Source organism: Anomaloglossus baeobatrachus, chromosome 5, assembly GCF_048569485.1.
Source record: "Anomaloglossus baeobatrachus isolate aAnoBae1 chromosome 5, aAnoBae1.hap1, whole genome shotgun sequence".
Taxonomy (NCBI): Eukaryota; Metazoa; Chordata; class Amphibia; order Anura; family Aromobatidae; genus Anomaloglossus; species Anomaloglossus baeobatrachus.
The window spans coordinates 531,005,600-531,023,111 of NC_134357.1; the positions used below are offsets into that span (position 1 = coordinate 531,005,600).

The 17,512-nt window shown below is 45.1% G+C and overlaps 1 protein-coding gene across 1 annotated transcript in view; it reads left to right on the forward strand.

Annotated features, from left to right (window-relative positions):
- The first annotated feature begins 258 nt into the window (after positions 1-258).
- LOC142312915 (uncharacterized) overlaps positions 259-17,512 on the forward strand; it is a 145,955-nt gene continuing 128,701 nt past the window's right edge. The window contains 5 exon segments of the mRNA XM_075351903.1: positions 259-343; positions 13,688-13,837; positions 13,967-14,146; positions 14,228-14,351; positions 14,435-14,532. Of these exon segments, the coding sequence (XP_075208018.1) occupies positions 13,760-13,837; positions 13,967-14,146; positions 14,228-14,351; positions 14,435-14,532 (480 nt within the window). The 5' untranslated portion in view covers positions 259-343; positions 13,688-13,759.

Genomic DNA, 17,512 nt, shown 5'->3' on the forward strand with positions numbered 1-17,512 from the left:
CATCACAGGTCCTCTAAGCACAGAGCAGCCATATATCTAGTGTTGATGCTAGAATGTACGGGCTCCTTCCAGGTATGAAGTAATTTGTCACGTGATAGGGGCGTGTTCAAAATGCAGCCCAATGTTTTCCAGACAAATAAACATTATTTTTCTCAGTCCACGTGGGCATGGAGTTATTTATAATAGAAGCGGGCTCTGGGGGTAAAAGCTCCAGAACAGAGGGTGCAGGGGGCGGAGCCTGCATTATAGTGGAGGAAACATTGCCACGCCCACCAACCAAGCTGGTTGCGCCCACTAACCTGGAAGGAGCCCATACATTCTAGGCTCATCCCTGCAGTAGGAGGTATGTGAAGATTCCCCATAATTGGGCGCAGGGGGACATTAACCCCTTCAGCTCTGAGACTATTTTGGTGGTTTTTGTTGGTAATTTCCTGGAATCAGAAGGTTTTGTGCGTTTTCCTCTGAATCGTGTAGAAACATAAGAATCCGCCGCCTCTGTGAGATGAGGAGACGCTGTATATATGGGATGTGATCGGCATTACCGCTGTATGGAGACGCTGTATATATGGGATGTGATCGGCATTACCGCTGTATGGAGACGCTGTATATATGGGATGTGATCGGCATTACCGCTGTATGGAGACTCTGTATATATGGGATGTGATCGGCATTACCGCTGTATGGAGACGCTGTATATATGGGATGTGATCGGCATTACCGCTGTATGGAGACGCTGTATATATGGGATGTGATCGGCATTACTGCTGTATGGAGACGCTGTATATATGGGATGTGATCGGCATTACCGCTGTATGGAGACGCTGTATATATGGGATGTGATCGGCATTACCGCTGTATGGAGACGCTGTATATATGGGATGTGATCGGCATTACTGCTGTATGGAGACGCTGTATATATGGGATGTGATCGGCATTACCGCTGTATGGAGACGCTGTATATATGGGATGTGATCGGCATTACCGCTGTATGGAGACGCTGTATATATGGGATGTGATCGGCATTACCGCTGTATGGAGACGCTGTATATATGGGATGTGACCGGCATTACCGCTGTATGGAGACGCTGTATATATGGGATGTGATCGGCATTACCGCTGTATGGAGACGCTGTATATATGGGATGTGACCGGCATTACCGCTGTATGGAGACACTGTATATATGGGATGTGATCGGCATTACCGCTGTATGGAGACGCTGTATATATGGGATGTGACCGGCATTACCGCTGTACGGAGACGCTGTATATATGGGATGTGATCGGCATTACCGCTGTATGGAGACGCTGTATATATGAGATGTGATCGGCATTACCGCTGTATGGAGACACTGTATATATGGGATGTGATCGGCATTACCGCTGTATGGAGACGCTGTATATATGGGATGTGACCGGCATTACCGCTGTATGGAGACGCTGTATATATGGGATGTGATCGGCATTACCGCTGTATGGAGACGCTGTATATATGGGATGTGATCGGCATTACTGCTGTATGGAGACGCTGTATATATGGGATGTGATCGGCATTACTGCTGTATGGAGACGCTGTATATATGGGATGTGATCGGCATTACCGCTGTATGGAGACGCTGTATATATGGGATGTGATCGGCATTACCGCTGTATGGAGACGCTGTATATATGGGATGTGATCGGCATTACCGCTGTATGGAGACGCTGTATATATGGGATGTGATCGGCATTACTGCTGTATGGAGACGCTGTATATATGGGATGTGATCGGCATTACCGCTGTATAGAGACGCTGTATATATGGGATGTGATCGGCATTACCGCTGTATGGAGACGCTGTATATATGGGATGTGATCGGCATTACTGCTGTATGGAGACGCTGTATATATGGGATGTGATCGGCATTACCGCTGTATAGAGACGCTGTATATATGGGATGTGATCGGCATTACCGCTGTATGGAGACGCTGTATATATGGGATGTGATCGGCATTACTGCTGTATGGAGACGCTGTATATATGGGATGTGATCGGCATTACTGCTGTATGGAGACGCTGTATATATGGGATGTGATCGGCATTACCGCTGTATGGAGACGCTGTATATATGGGATGTGATCGGCATTACCGCTGTATGGAGACGCTGTATATATGGGATGTGATCGGCATTACCGCTGTATGGAGACGCTGTATATATGGGATGTGATCGGCATTACCGCTGTATGGAGACGCTGTATATATGGGATGTGATCGGCATTACTGCTGTATGGAGACGCTGTATATATGGGATGTGATCGGCATTACCGCTGTATGGAGACTCTGTATATATGAGATGTGATCGGCATTACTGCTGTATGGAGATGCTGTATATATGGGATGTGATCGGCATTACCGCTGTATGGAGACGCTGTATATATGGGATGTGATCGGCATTACCGCTGTATGGAGACGCTGTATATATGGGATGTGATCGGCATTACCGCTGTATGGAGACACTGTATATATGGGATGTGATCGGCATTACCACTGTATATATGGGATGTGATCGGCATTACCGCTGTATATATGGGATGTGGTCGGCATTACCGCTGCATGGAGACACTGTATATATGGGATGTGATCGGCATTACCGCTGTATGGAGACTCTGTATATATTGGATGTGATCGGCATTACCGCTGTATGGAGACGCTGTATATATGAGATGCGATCGGCATTACCGCTGTATGGAGACGCTGTATATATGGGATATGATCGGCATTACCGCTGTATGGAGACGCTGTATATATGGGATGTGATCGGCATTACTGCTGTATGGAGACGCTGTATATATGGGATGTGATCCGCATTACTGCTGTATGGAGACACTGTATATATGAGATGTGATCGGCATTACCGCTGTATGGAGACGCTGTATATATGGGATGTGATCGGCATTACTGTGTGGCGCCCTGGACTAGCCAGGTCATCACAGGTAACACACACACACCCCCACCCCCACTAGACAGTACCATTAGCCAAACACAAAATCCTTGTTGCCTCCCTCCAGGGTCTGATGTCCAAACCAGGTGGGGCGGAGCCAAGTGGTTGGCCCCACCCACCGAGGAGTTCATAGGCCTGGAGGGATGTGATCGGCATTACTGCTGTATGGACACGCTGATAATGGCTGTGACCGGCCAGACGCTGCTTTCCTGATGGGACCCTATAACCTAATGTGGATCACCTTTCATGTGCTCAGTGCTCACATATATTTTGGCTTTTAGGCTGCTTTCACACTTGTGTTGTTTTGCATCAGTTACAATCTGTTGCCTTGAGGAAAAATTTTGCAGGAATCCGTTTTTTCCCCGTAGACTTCTATTAGCTACGGATTGTGGCCCTGCGTTGTATCTGCCACGTGATGGATCAGTTGTTTACTGACTGACCGTCAGGCGGTAGGAATGCACACTAACTTTTTTGTGTGTGGCAGATCAGTTTTTTACTGTGAGCATGCGCACAGTAAAAAACCACGATGGACTATAAATTCAGTTCCAACAGCAGAAACGATCAGCTGATCGCCGGGCGGCCGGCTTTTCTGAACGATCAGCTGTCACAAAAGGTGTCCGCCGGGTGATCAGCTGATCGCTTAGAAAAACTGTCTGCCCGTAAAACAGTAAAAAAAAAACCCGAAAAAAAAGATAGTTGTTTTGCAGCATCAGTGTAATGCTGCCATCAGGGGGAGCCAGAGCTCTGCAGCAGAAGACACCACACAGAGCAATGAGAACCAGGAAGGGAATACACAGTGTTCTCATACACTACCTCAAAGCACAGCTGAGAAGCAGAGCATGCAAGGAATAGTCAAGCAGGCTGGGTCAAACACCGTACAGGCAGAAGCAGGACCGGAGGAACGAGGAGAAGCGGAGTCAAAGTCAGGCCAAGGTCAGTACCGGAGGAAGCAACCGAGTGGGGGAATAGGAGAGGGGACAGAGGACAGGAGGGGCGACCAGGGGACGGAACACAGACAAGCGCACAGGAACAGACAGAATCAGGATATCACTCACAGGACCAGCAATCACAGGCAAAGCAGTGCTAAGCTTATAGCCGGCGCTGGTTCACTGGAAATGTCAGCTTTTAAGGCATCCAGGGTCCGGAAGTGAGGCCCGAGAGAAGGCCCCGCCCCCTAGCCATGTGGACGGGGAGGTGAACCATGACAGTCACATCAGTTGTGCCACTATCTGCAACGCATCCTTTTCATCAGTCACACAACTGATTGTGATGGATGCAAAACAATGCAAGTGTGAAAGCAGCCTTACAGAGGTGGCGGATTCTTCTCTTTGTATATTATGCAGTCACGGCAGCTGGCTCCTGGTCACACTTGCTTTTTTCTTTTCGGAGGTGCAGGTCAGTTTTTTCATCCTAGACACACGGCTCCACACACATCCTACACACACAGCTCTGCTCTGTACATAATTTCATGTAAAATGTAATCTAATTGTAACTATTAGTGGCCACTGGAGGAGATTCCTGTGTGGGATGGTTGTATTGTCCTCTGGGATTTGTCTTTCTTTGAAGGGGGGGGGGACCAACAAAAAGACATAAAATGCAAATATCCTCCCCTGAGAGGAAGTGACGAGGTGACCTCACTTGATGGCAGATGAGCACCAGGGACCAGGTCTTCCACATGTGAGAAACGCTGGACATTGCCATTTCTATGGGGTCAGTGGGTTATAAGGCTATGTGCCCACGCTGCGGATTTACCGCGGATTTTGCCGCGGATTTGCCGCGGATTTCCCGAAAATCTGCAGTAGCGGCACTTCCAAGCCATTTCAATGGCATTTTGGAAATGCTGTGTCCATGCTGCGGATTTTTCCGCGGCGGATTTGCCGCGGATTTTGATCCGGAAAAATCTGCAGCATGTCAATTATTCTTGCGGATTTTGGTGCGGATTTTGGGTATAGAATGGGGAAAAAAAAAATCCGCATCAAAATCCGCGGTAAATCCGCGGGTGCGGATTTGCCGCGAAAGTCGCGGATTTTCATGCAGAAAAATCCGCAGGTACATTCTACCGTGGACACATAGCCTAAGACTTGTTCTGTTCTCTGCCTCCTTCAGGTACTGGAGCCTGTACACCAGGAGCAGGGAACCTTTTTTTCTGCCTGGGCTATTTGGAAATTTCTACCAAGCTTCGAAGGCCGCACAAAATTATCAACTTGAAAATTATCCAGCTGTACTGTATTTGGTCAAGCTATTGATTACCTCCTCCTACTCTGGTGGTTGGAGCTGTTTCTCTTTGGTGTGGCTGTGATGTTAGATGATATTGATCATGCTGCTTCTGTAGCATCCCTAAAGGTACCAGGTGCCACAAATGTAACCCGTGGAAATCCAAACCCCAGAATATCCGTGCCAGAGCAAACACACCAGCACCTTCAGGCCACAAACATCGCCCTAACACTAAACTGGGAGACTGCCTAGTAACAGGTAAAAGGTGAGGGCCCTGATTGGATAGTACCACCTGGCCTGTAGGGAGAGACCCAACGAGGGGGAGGGGCCAGTGGTCAATTGAAAAAGGTGGGAGGAAGTGGTGCGCAGTCTGTAGAAAGTCAGTCAGAATGAGGTGAAGAAGGAAGCGTCTCTGTCAGGAGAGTCTGTCGGAAAGTCTGAGGAGAAGGAAGTGAAGGAGAGGAGTAGTAGTCTGAGGTAGTAGAAAGTGGAAAGTACTGGAAAGACCTGCAGTGAGAACGTAGTGCTGTAAAAGGAGTGAGAACTGTGGAGCACAGAACGGGACTCCAGGCACCGTGGGTTACCTGTAAAAGCAGCAGACTCCAGGAACCACGGAGGGCCTGTGGAAGTTCGGAACCAAAGCTCACGGGACTCAGCACAAGGCGGGGTGCAGACCCTAGGACAGTGGGACACTTTATGGTCAGCTGTTAACTCTGCCGGGCGAGAAGATCTCCAGGGTCCATTGCCAACCCAAAAAGTCTGAAGCACAGGCAGCAAAGAGGGGACTGGGGACTGAACCCCTTAAATAGTCAAGGCTGTCTGCAATAGGACCAAGAGAGAAACAGAGGGGTTCCCAAGTAACTCCAGGCCACGGGAGCCCATCAACAAGTATGCATGGAGGACAGCTAACCCAGGTCACAGCTGGCATGGAGAACAAGGGAAGCGGATACACCTGGGACCGGCACCCTCGGGTTCAGGTACCACCACAGCAAAGTAAAGAAAGGCAAGTTAAACTACAATATTAGTGTGGACTGCTTCCATTACGGCGTGCACTACAATCAATCTCCATCATCCACTGCTGGGGCCTGTCCTTGCTTGCGGAGGGTGCTAACCATCCAGGCTGCATCACTCCATCAGCCCCAGCAGAAACCTGCAGCGGCGACCCCAAATAACCTGGCAGCACACTGCAAGTGACGTAGTCGACAAAACCTCTTTTTCTTTTATTCTCTTTCATTTAAAACCCCCTTTATTATTTACTCCAGAAGACACCACCAAGGTCACGAAACCGGACCACGCCACGGCTGACATCCCTGGACTAGTACGGCCAGGTTCTGAGTCCCCCGGCCCTGGGGCGGGCGTGTCACTTCTCACAACTGCTTTTCCACATTTGTCTCTGGCTGGAGCACAGTCAACTCTTTGTGATAAAAAGATAGGTAAATCATATATATCACATAGGATACTCTGGACCGCTGTATATACATCACACAGCAGACACTGGGGACTGCGGTACATACATCACATAGGAGATGCTGGGGGCCCTTACATGATAGCAGGGGCTGGGAATATATATATATATAATATACATATATAATCACAGGGCTGGGGCATGTACCTCACAGGAGGGGCTGTGACATACACCTCACAGGAGAGGTTTGGGGCATATACAGCATGGGAGGAGCTGGAGGTATATACAGCACAGGAGGAGCTGGGGACATATAAAGCAAAAGAGGGGCTGGGGGTATATGCAGCACAGGAGGAACTGAGGGCATATACAGCACAGGAGGGACGCATACATCAAAGGAGATTTTGGACCATATACATCACAAGAGACACTGGGGCACAGACGTTACTGGAGGCATAGACGTGTGTGGGGCTAATGAAATAGGAGATAAGAAGGTGTGTAACAAAGGAGATCACCAAATATCCAAAAGCAATTCACAATTTTATTAGTAGCAAAAAACATGTTAAGAACACTTAAAAACTGACAAACCGTGATAAAGATGACAGGGGTTCGCATATAATAAAGCAAGACTACCCCCAAGGTATCCTACAATAGAATACAATCCATATATGAAATACACCATGAACCAAAAGATATGCACAGTGGTTCAGTAAATGAGTGATATAGGATATATATCTTATATATGGAAGTAGGAAGTCCTCGTGCCCGAAAGCTCCATGTTTGGACTTGTGTGCTGAATTAACATTGTATTGCCTTTGTTCAGACTGTGTATCCTGTTTCCATGCAAAGAAAGGCCCATTATTTACTGGTGTATTGGCTAGCTCTATGGAGTTTACATAAAGCAGCCTTGATGTTTGTTTAAAGTCAATTCCTGTGTCTTCCCCAAACACCACCTAGTGAGCTGTATTCCTACAATGCATACCTATACAATCCGACTTTCAATCCTCGAGTATATCTATGATCATAGAAAGTATTCGCATCTCTAGGTAAAATCGTAAACGTTTTGGTGGCTGGCAACTCACAGGAACACACTATCTTCCTGAATTACAGATATATCATATCCATGTGTGGGGTGTATAGAATGCTTGAAATCTGTTCTGTAAGATGTTGGCCATATGGGGGAACTTGTGACTGATTGTGTAAATAAGGCCTAAAACTGGATTAGAATTGAATCAGAGGGAGAAGTGGGGGGGACTGGTAAGACCCTGTATAACATGTTATCTCAGGAAAATCATTCTCTGAAGTAGCAACAAGTATTGTAGATCTGTCCATATTTCTGGCGGTGTTCTCCCCTAGAAGCTCTCACAAATTAATTCTTGTGACTGTTCATCATAAAACTACAATTAATAAGTTCTGTTTTGTCTTTTTAATAATCCACGTGCTCCACTCCATACACATCTTAGCTATTTATACCATATTTTTCGGATTATAAGACGTACTTTTCCTCCCAAAAATTTGGGAGGAAAATGAGGCAAAGCTGTGGAGTCGGAGTCGGTGTTCATTTTGTCAGAGTCGGTATAAAATGAACCGACTCCGACTCCTAAAAAATATCATAAAGTGATATTGATATGTTTGTGACAACAAAGAATTTGTTACCAAGACACTGGTAGTAAAAGATACTAAAGCTCATCACACCAGCCAGTTTCTCCAGGCCTTAGTGGAGAAAGTTCTGCAAGATTACAAACTCAAAAAAGAACAGGTTCTTGCTATTGTAATGGACAATGCTTCAAACATAAGTACAATTAAACTGATGAATGAGAGTAATGAACAACAGCTAAAAGAAAATTTAGGATTCAGTATGTTTGAGATGGAAGGCCACAGTGCTAAAACCGTTTCTTATAGATATGGCGAACCCTCAGGTAAGGGGTGCTTCACACACAGCGAGATCGCTGCTGAGTCATGGTTTTTGTGACGCAGCAGTGACCTCATTAGCGATCTCGCTGTGTGTGACACTGAGCAGCGATCTGGCCCCTGCTGTGAGATCGCTGCTCGTTACACACAGCCCTGGTTCGTTATTTTATTGTTGCTCTCCCGCTGTGACGCACAGATCGCTGTGTGTGACAGCGAGAGAGCGACGAAATGAAGCGAGCAGGGAGCAGGAGCCGGCATCTGACAGCTGTGGTAAGCTGTAACCAGGGTAAACATCGGGTAACCAAGGTGGTTACCTGATATTTACTTTCGTTACCAGCCTCCGCCGCTCTCACGCTGCCAGTGCCGGCTCCCTGCTCTCTGCACATGTAGCTGCAGTACACATCTGGTAATTAACCCGATGTGTACTGTAGCTAGGAGAGCAGGGAGCCAGCGCTAAGCAGTGTGCGCGGCTCCCTGCTCTCTGCACATGTAGCGACGTTATGATCGCTGCTGCATTGCTGTGTTTGACAACTAAGCAGCGATCATAACAGCAACTTACAAGGTCGCTGTTACGTCACAGAAAATGGTGACGTAACAGCGACGTCGCTGTCGCTATGTGTGAACCCAGCCTAACTCGAAATGAAGGTCAATGGACACAGGTTGCCTGAATTGAAGGAATTGCTTAATCACCCATTTACCGTGACTAAATAATTACAAGCTGAGGATTTAACTCCTGGCATTTTCATAAGGCCTCTGTCACACGCCCGTGAAAATCACGCACATGTTTCACGGACGTGTCAAAGATGCGGATTGTCCTCGGTGTACTGTGTGTATGGCACAAGTGTGTTCTCCGTGTGTTATCCGTGATAACACATGGAGAACAGGAACTTTCTGCTCACCTGTCCCTGGCGTCGCTGTCCGTGGTGCTGATCTTCGGTCTCCGATCCTGCCGACTCTCTGCTGCTGCTGCTTCCGGCCGCAGTGAAGTGAATATTAAATGAGCATAATGAGCGGCGGTCGGCAGCAAGTGACCGCAGCGGCAGAGACAGGAGGGCTGGAGAAGGTGAGTAAAGGTTTGGGGTTTTTTTAACAGACACATGTCTTTTCTCCGGTGCGTGTCACACGGAACACATCCGTGTGGTCCATGTGTGTTACGTGTGACACGTTTGCGTTCCGTGTGACACCCGTGATGCTGGAGAAAAACGGACATGTCGGTGTATGGAGCACACGGGCACACGTAAGTACGGAACGGACACACGTTCCGGGCAAAAATACTTTCGTGTGCCCGAAACTATAGGAAAACATATGTCAACGTGTGCCCGTGTCTCCGGTACGTGAGAAAACTGTCCATACACGTACCGGAGAAAGGAACGTGTGACAGAGTCCTAAGGGAGTGGAAGAACTTGCTCTTTTGCCTGTTCCAAAGAGGAGGGTTAATCGCAGATGGCATTGCTGCTTCAATGAAATGGAGAGAAACACAGCTATTGGAAAAAAAAATATTCTTCTGGCAGCTGTTTATGTGAACCCAAGTCATCGTATACTGCTTGATGATAAACAGCTTACTAAAGGAAAAGAAGCTCTGACTGAGGTAGCAGTTAGGATGAGTGGCCTACCGGACTGCCAGGCGTAAGAGGACTTGGGTCCTGACACTGCTACTGCTGCCATATCTTCATCCTCATAAGATGAGGAGTTTAACTTTGACAAGTATTTGGATGACCTGTAGCAGGCAAAGAGTTGCCGCAAGGAAAAAGATTTCACTCTGTTTCCTATAGCAGCAGATTGACCAGATTTCAGCAGAATTTTTCACTTGCTCTCAAAGAAATAGAAAAATTCAACCATTCATCAAAACTGACTGTGCACGAGGCAAGTTCTTCATACCCGGAAATTGTTAGAGATGTTGCCCATGTGGTTACGGCTTTGCCTCCAGCCCAAGTTAGTGTAGAGAGGTTGTTCTCTAGCCTTAAAATTATTAGGTCAGATTTGGGGTCATCTAAGGAGGGTCTGATGGAGGCAATTCTATTTCTTACAACAAATTGATAGACTGCACAAATGTTATTTAGTAAGTTTTTGTTGAAAACTGTTTTCTGCCACTCATATAGTTTATTACATAGTGTTTATATATATATATATATATATATATATATATATATATATATATATATATATATATATATATATATATATATATATATATATATATATATATATATATATATATAAATGTGTGTATGTAATCTATATTACATGGTGTATTACATATTTACAATTTTTATTACAGTTTTTTGTGTTCTAAAGTTGTATTCCAATAAATATATTTTATGTTCTGTCTAAATATCTTGATTATTGTATCATAAAAATGATTAAATGTCTGATGTTCATATTGTACTACAATACATTTTTCACTTAAATATAAGCAATATATGTGGCAGTCGTGGAGTCAGAGTCGGAGTCGATGCAAGGGATATTGAGGCGTCGGAGTCGCAGGTTTGGCTTACCGACTCCACAGCCCTGAAATGAGACGTGCATCTTAAAATCTGAATGTAGCTTACAGGGAGGTGGAGAATTGGCACGTGGGAGCTGTCTGTGCGGGCGGCCTGCTGGCCGCCTCTCTGTGCGGGCGGCCCGCTGGCCCCCTCTCTGTGCCGGAAGCCGGCTGGCCACCTCTCTGTGCGGGCGGCCTGCTGGCTTCCTCTCTCTGCGGGCGGCCTGCTGGCTACCTCTCTGTGCGGGCGGCCTGCTGGCTGCCTCTCTGTGCGGGCGGCCTGCTGGCTGCCTCTCTGTGCTGGCCCTGCAACATAAATGCAACATACTTGAACGTTATGGTGTTCAAGAGTTAATTTTTTTTACACACATATTTAACATTTTTTAAAAAATAAACACTATCGACCCAAATCATCAAAACAATCATGCCCGAAATTACGCATATCATTTGAAAAGTGTCAACATTTTTGCACATACTGGAGTTTTGGAGGTTGCTCACCAGTTTCGACCAAGCCTAAAATGGGTGGGGCTATGGTAGAATGAGTGCTCCACGGGTTTGGAATAATGCCACAGCTTGTCTAATGCATGATGAGCTGTGGCGTTCTTTATACTGGACATCTTACTCCAGTCAATGACTGGAGTAAGATTTGTGGCAAGGCATATGCACTGCTTAATAAATTAGTAGCTTCTTACTCCAGCACGACCGTTCATCACAACTGGCATGAACATCTGCTCTTGACTAATCGAGTACCATGTGTGTAGCCCAACAATTTTAGCACAACAGGGAGTTTGGGAACTTTCACACCAGTATCATTCAACTCTTCCAAAATGTGTGAAGATGTAGTAAAATGAGGGCTGATCGGGGCCATGAAGCCACAGTTTACCTAATTTATGACTAACTGTTCCTTCCTTAAGCCGGTTACCTTACTCCAGTCTGCTACTAAAGTAAGATGTATAGTAAGTTACATGTGTAAGCATCAGTAATCCCTGAATCCAACAGGACTGTTTATGAAGAACGGCATGAACATCGCTGGTCTTAATCGGGGCCCATATGTTTCGTGCTTTTTACACTGTATTTTGCAAGCAATGTTTGTGCCAATTTTATTTTGTAACACTTTAACCCCTTGCTTTTTTCTGGGATTGTTTATGTAATGTACATAAACGTTGTCCAGAACCTAAAATGTCCTTTCTAAATATCTATCTTTACATTTTAGCACCTATTGTTATTAGCTTTATTATAAAATTCCCTATATAGTTTATCCTTCGTTGTGTTTTTTTTTTTTTTTACTGTATTTCCTGTGATGTTTAGTTTGAGAGGCGCATCACAGAGGATGCCACAGGAGGCTGGGGCTGCACTCACTTCCTGCAGTGTCTATCACCCCTTCTGTATTAGTATTTCATCCTGGAGCAACGCTGCAGTTGCTTGCTACAGTTTCTTGCAATGCCACCCACTAAAGTTGTCTTGGATTCCTGGTGTTAGACTCTGGGAGAAGTGAGTGCAGCACCAGCTCTCTGCTTCTATCTGTGCTGCATTTTCTAAAAGTGAAAGAAGACATGGTTAGGGGGCAGAGATAAAAGCATTGAGTGACATCAACTCCGGCCTCTGATCATTCGTTTGAGGGTGTTGACCAGGGGCCGGTGCTGGTGTTACTGATTCCATCTCTGCACCTTGGTGACGTCTTGCTTTGCATTTAGAAGATTTGGCAATAGAGAGGAGCAAACTGTGGTGCTGCACTCACCTCTACTGCAGCATTTATCAACATGGATCCAGGAGATTTTCAGAGGATGGTGATGCAAGAAATTGTATTAAGTAACTGCAGCGCTGTGCCATAATTATGTCCTGTTCAAGGAAGGGCAATAGACACTGCAGGGCAGTGAGTGCAGCCCCAGCCTCCTGTGTTGTCCTGTGTGAGACTCCTCTCAAATGAGACCTTGTGAGATCTTACTACTTACATCTAACTACATTGGTCAGCGTGCTAACTCTTCTGATCTACACACAAATGAACAGTTTCTTCCTCAGCGGGAACAAACAATCTAGTGTTGCCACACGTAGTAAACATACATGTGGTGTCTTTACCTTTTACATGCAGTTAGAAATAAATTGTAGGTTCAAGGCAGGTCCAGGTATCCCATCACCGACATTCGTGTTTTGTATCCCTTCCTCAGGGTATGTTATTTTTTTTTTAATAACTATTTCTTACATTTTATATTTAATTTTCTGAGCCTTACCACCTACATCTAACTATATTGGTAAGTATACGTGTTTTCTATGGGTGACAATAAGTACCAATCTGTTTATACTATTTGGACACATTATAATGATTAAATTGTTGTGTATGTGGCCTAAAATATATAGGATTTATTATTAGATGTAAAGAAGAAAAACAATACTGTAAAATAATAAATTGTAACACATTAATGAGCTCCCACAATTCCTGGGCCACCACTGCTTGGGTCCCCATCAGTCTCTGTATTTTCTGGTTAGTCCTAACAAACGTGATTCCTTCAGTGGCCAAAGCAGTGACCAACAATAGCGAGTAAATGGGACAAGCTGACTGTCAGCAAATCAAGTTTAAGTGTATGCTATCTAAGAATACAACATATACATGTTATATCACCTCACATGTTTCCCCCATTATCTCTGGTAACTGTTTTATTACATGGAATTGTTTATAATTTTACATATCATCTTCCTATTCAGGTCCCTACATTATCGGATCCTCTCAGTGGAGATTGTCTATATAAGAGAATTTTCCTGATTGACCCATCAAGAATGGATAAAGAGAGGGACAAGATGGCGGAGAGTATATTACACCTCACCCTAGAGATCCTCTTCCGGCTTACTGGAGAGGTGAGAGATTCTGATGACGTCACATTACATCACTCTTATCTATGGGAATAACAGATGGACAGAACTGGAGAGGTGAGGACTCTGGAAATGTCTGTAGTGAGATTTATTAATGTGTCTCTCCATAACCAGGATTACACAGTAGTGAAGAAGACCTCTAGTGAGCGCTGTCAGGCCCCTGTGTCTGAGGGATGGGGAAGACCCCTGAGCCCAATCACGGAGCCTCCACCTCACCCCCCGATACATGAGGACATCAATGACCAGAAGATCCTAGAACTCACCTACAAGATGATTGAGCTGCTGACTGGAGAGGTGACACTGCTGGGAATGCTGGGACATTATACAGTAATGCTATGAAGGGATCGGGGGTGACGGTATCATTGTATATGTCAGGTTCCTATAAGGCGTCAAGATGTCACCGTCTATTTCTCCATGGAGGAGTGGGAGTATTTAGAAGGACACAAAGATCTGTACAAAGACTTCATGATGGAGGATCCCCAGCCCCTCACATCACCAGGTAATAGACAGGACTAAATACACACGACCTATAATTATCTGTATGTAAAGAATGAATTCAGCCCCTGTATATGTTTCCTCCAGTTCTATCCAGTAAGAGGACAACACCAGAGAGATGTCCCCGTCCTCTTCTTCCACAGGACTGTGAACACGAAGATCCCAATGTTCCTCAGGATCATCAGGTAGATGGAGAGAAGGTGCCATGAAATCTCCCTATGATGTGTAGATGGCTGTGAAGGTCTTGTGCTCAGTCCTGTTTTACCCACCAGTATTAAACACAGCTCACATAAATTTAGGGATATATGGTTTTCGGGTGAAATTTCATGATGATCCTAAAATGCAGTCTAACCTTTTCAGTGGAACTTAATGTGACCTTCTCTAATCTTTTGAATGCACATGTCCAACTGTTCAATGTTTCAGTACTTTTTGCAGAACTTGCTGTTCTCTATCAATGAGTATAATGGCAATGTTCACAAGAGGCATTTGACCCATTAATCACCCAATACATTTTGGGGTTCAATTAGAATTAATATTTAAATAGTTCTCCTCATCATATTGTTCACATATAACAACTGATCAACAGTACATTGCAAAGCTTCATTAGGATGTTCTCAGATCGAAGTGACCACTGAGCTTCGAGTGTAAAGCCTGCTTTACACGCAATGTATCTTACAATGTGTCGGCGGGGTCCCGTCGTAAGTGACTCACATCCGGTATCGCAAGGTACATTGCAGTGTGTGACAGGTACGTGCGGTTGCGATTGAACGGTAAAACGTTCATCGCACGCACATCGTTCCTTTCTCTAGGATTGAACGTCAGATTGTTCATCGTACCCGAGGTAGCACACATTGCAGTGTGTGACACCCTGGGAACGATGAACAGATCTTACCTACGTCCTGCGGCTCCCGCCCAGCAATGCGGAAGGAAGGAGGTGGGCGGGATGTTTACGTCCCGCTCAGCTCCGCCCCTCCGCTTCTATTGGCCGGCTGCCGCGTGATGTCGCTGTGACACCGAACATCCCTCCCACTCCAGGAAGTGGACGTTCGCCGCCCACAGCGAGGTCGTATGGAAGGGAAGTACGTGTGACGGGGGTTAATCGTTTGTGCGGCACCTTCAACAAATTGAACGTGCCGCACATACGATGAGGGCGTTGCATATCGTATGCGAAATTGCAACTTGTAAAGCAGGCTTAAGAGTGTCATCAGCAGGTTGCAACAAAGATACAGAGAGACTGGAAGAATCACAGAAAGGCATAAAAGTGGACGTCCTTTGGCGACATCCCACACCAATGTCTGCTTGTGAACAATGCCCTTCAAAATCAAATGATGAATGCCACACAACTCCAGTTACATTTAACCCCTTCTCCCCTGGGCGATTTTGTGTTGTTCCGTTTTATTTTTGTTTTTTTGCTCCCATTATCCCAAGAGCTGTAACTTTTTTATTTTTCCGTCAATCTTGCATATGAGGGCCTGTTTTTTGTGGGATGGGTTGTACTTTTAAATGAAACCATGAGTTTTACTATATAGTGTACTGGAAAACAGCAAAAAAATTCCAAGTGCGGAAAAATTGTAAAAAAAAAATTGTGATTGCACAATTGTTTTGGGGATATTTGATTCACAGTGTTTAATATATGGTAAAACTGATTTGTGGGTTCGTAGATACCAAACATGTATAGGTTTACTTTTATATAAGGGGTTAAAAATAATTCACAAGTTTGTCCAAAAAAAAGTGCACACTTTTTGCGCCATTTTCCAAAACTCTTACGTTCTCATTTTTCGTGGTCTATGGCTAAGTGACGGATTTTTTTTTGCCCCTCGAGCTGACGTTTTTAACGGTACCATTGTTGCGCAGATGCTACATTTTGATCGCCAGTTATTGCATTTGCACAAAATTTGTGGCAACCAAAAAACTTAATTTTGGCGTTTGGAATTTTTTTGCCACTACGCCGTTTACCAATCAGATTAATTGATTTTATATCTTGATAGATCGGGCATTTCTGAACACGGCAATACCAAATGTGTGTATATTTCATATTTTTTAACCCTTTAATTTTCAATGGGGGGGTGATTTTATTTATTTTTTTTAAACTTTAACTTTTTTTTTACATTTTACTAGTTCCCCTAGGGAGCTATAATGATCAGCAGTCTGATCGCTTGTTCATTTCTGTAGATCACAGCTGCAAAGCGCTTAGTGTGCTGGGCATGTACATCGAACTGTCACATTTTAACAGCGCGATGCAAGGGGTTAACAGGTGCAGGAGGATCGTGGATCCACTCGTGCTCGGGAGGCACACATGTCAGCTGTACAAATCAGCTGACATGTGCGGGACTCACTGCCGGCTCACTGCAGCTGCCGGCAGTGAAACCCCTGACACGATCCATGATGTAGCCAGTACGTCATGTGTCGTGAACAGGTTAAGGCAAGTGAGGAGCACCAAATTATCATGTCAGACCATTCAATACCGTTTACATCACCGTGGTCTGCATGCTAGACAACCTGCAAGGGTACTGGACCATACCACTATGCAGAGGCGTCATCTTCTTACTGGACAAGGGACTGATGGGCCTCAGTGCTGTTCACTGATAAGTCGATCATGCTGAGCAGATATAATGGCCGCCAACGATTTGGAAGATGTCAAGTAGTACGCTATGCATCAGCCGTTGTTGTCACCAGACGAGCCTTTGGATATGGTAGTGGTGGTTTTAGTGTGGGCTGGTGTGTCTAGTCAATACAAAATGGCCCTACACTGTGTGAATGGTACAGTGACAGCCCCTACTACTTAAACAACATTATTAATCCAATTGTGTCTCTGCATGAACAACACAGGCCTAATTTCATCTTCATGGATGACAATGCTACAGTTCATCAAGGTCGCATTGTTAGATGATGGTTGAGTTCCTAGACCTGAAGACACCAAATGTGTTCTGAAATATATATGTATGTGATTAGATATAAAGTGATGTTATGTAGGAATGTATAGTGTAAGGTATTGTAATGTATAAGATGTAGCAGAGTTGAGAATGTTACTATGTAGAGGTGAATGTGTATTGGTATAAGGTGTAATGTTATGTAGTATATAATGTAGGATGCTTAATAAGGTATTATAAGTGTTATAGGGCTGCAGGTGAAAGGTTAAATCTGCCCGGCAACAGAAAGTTAGCA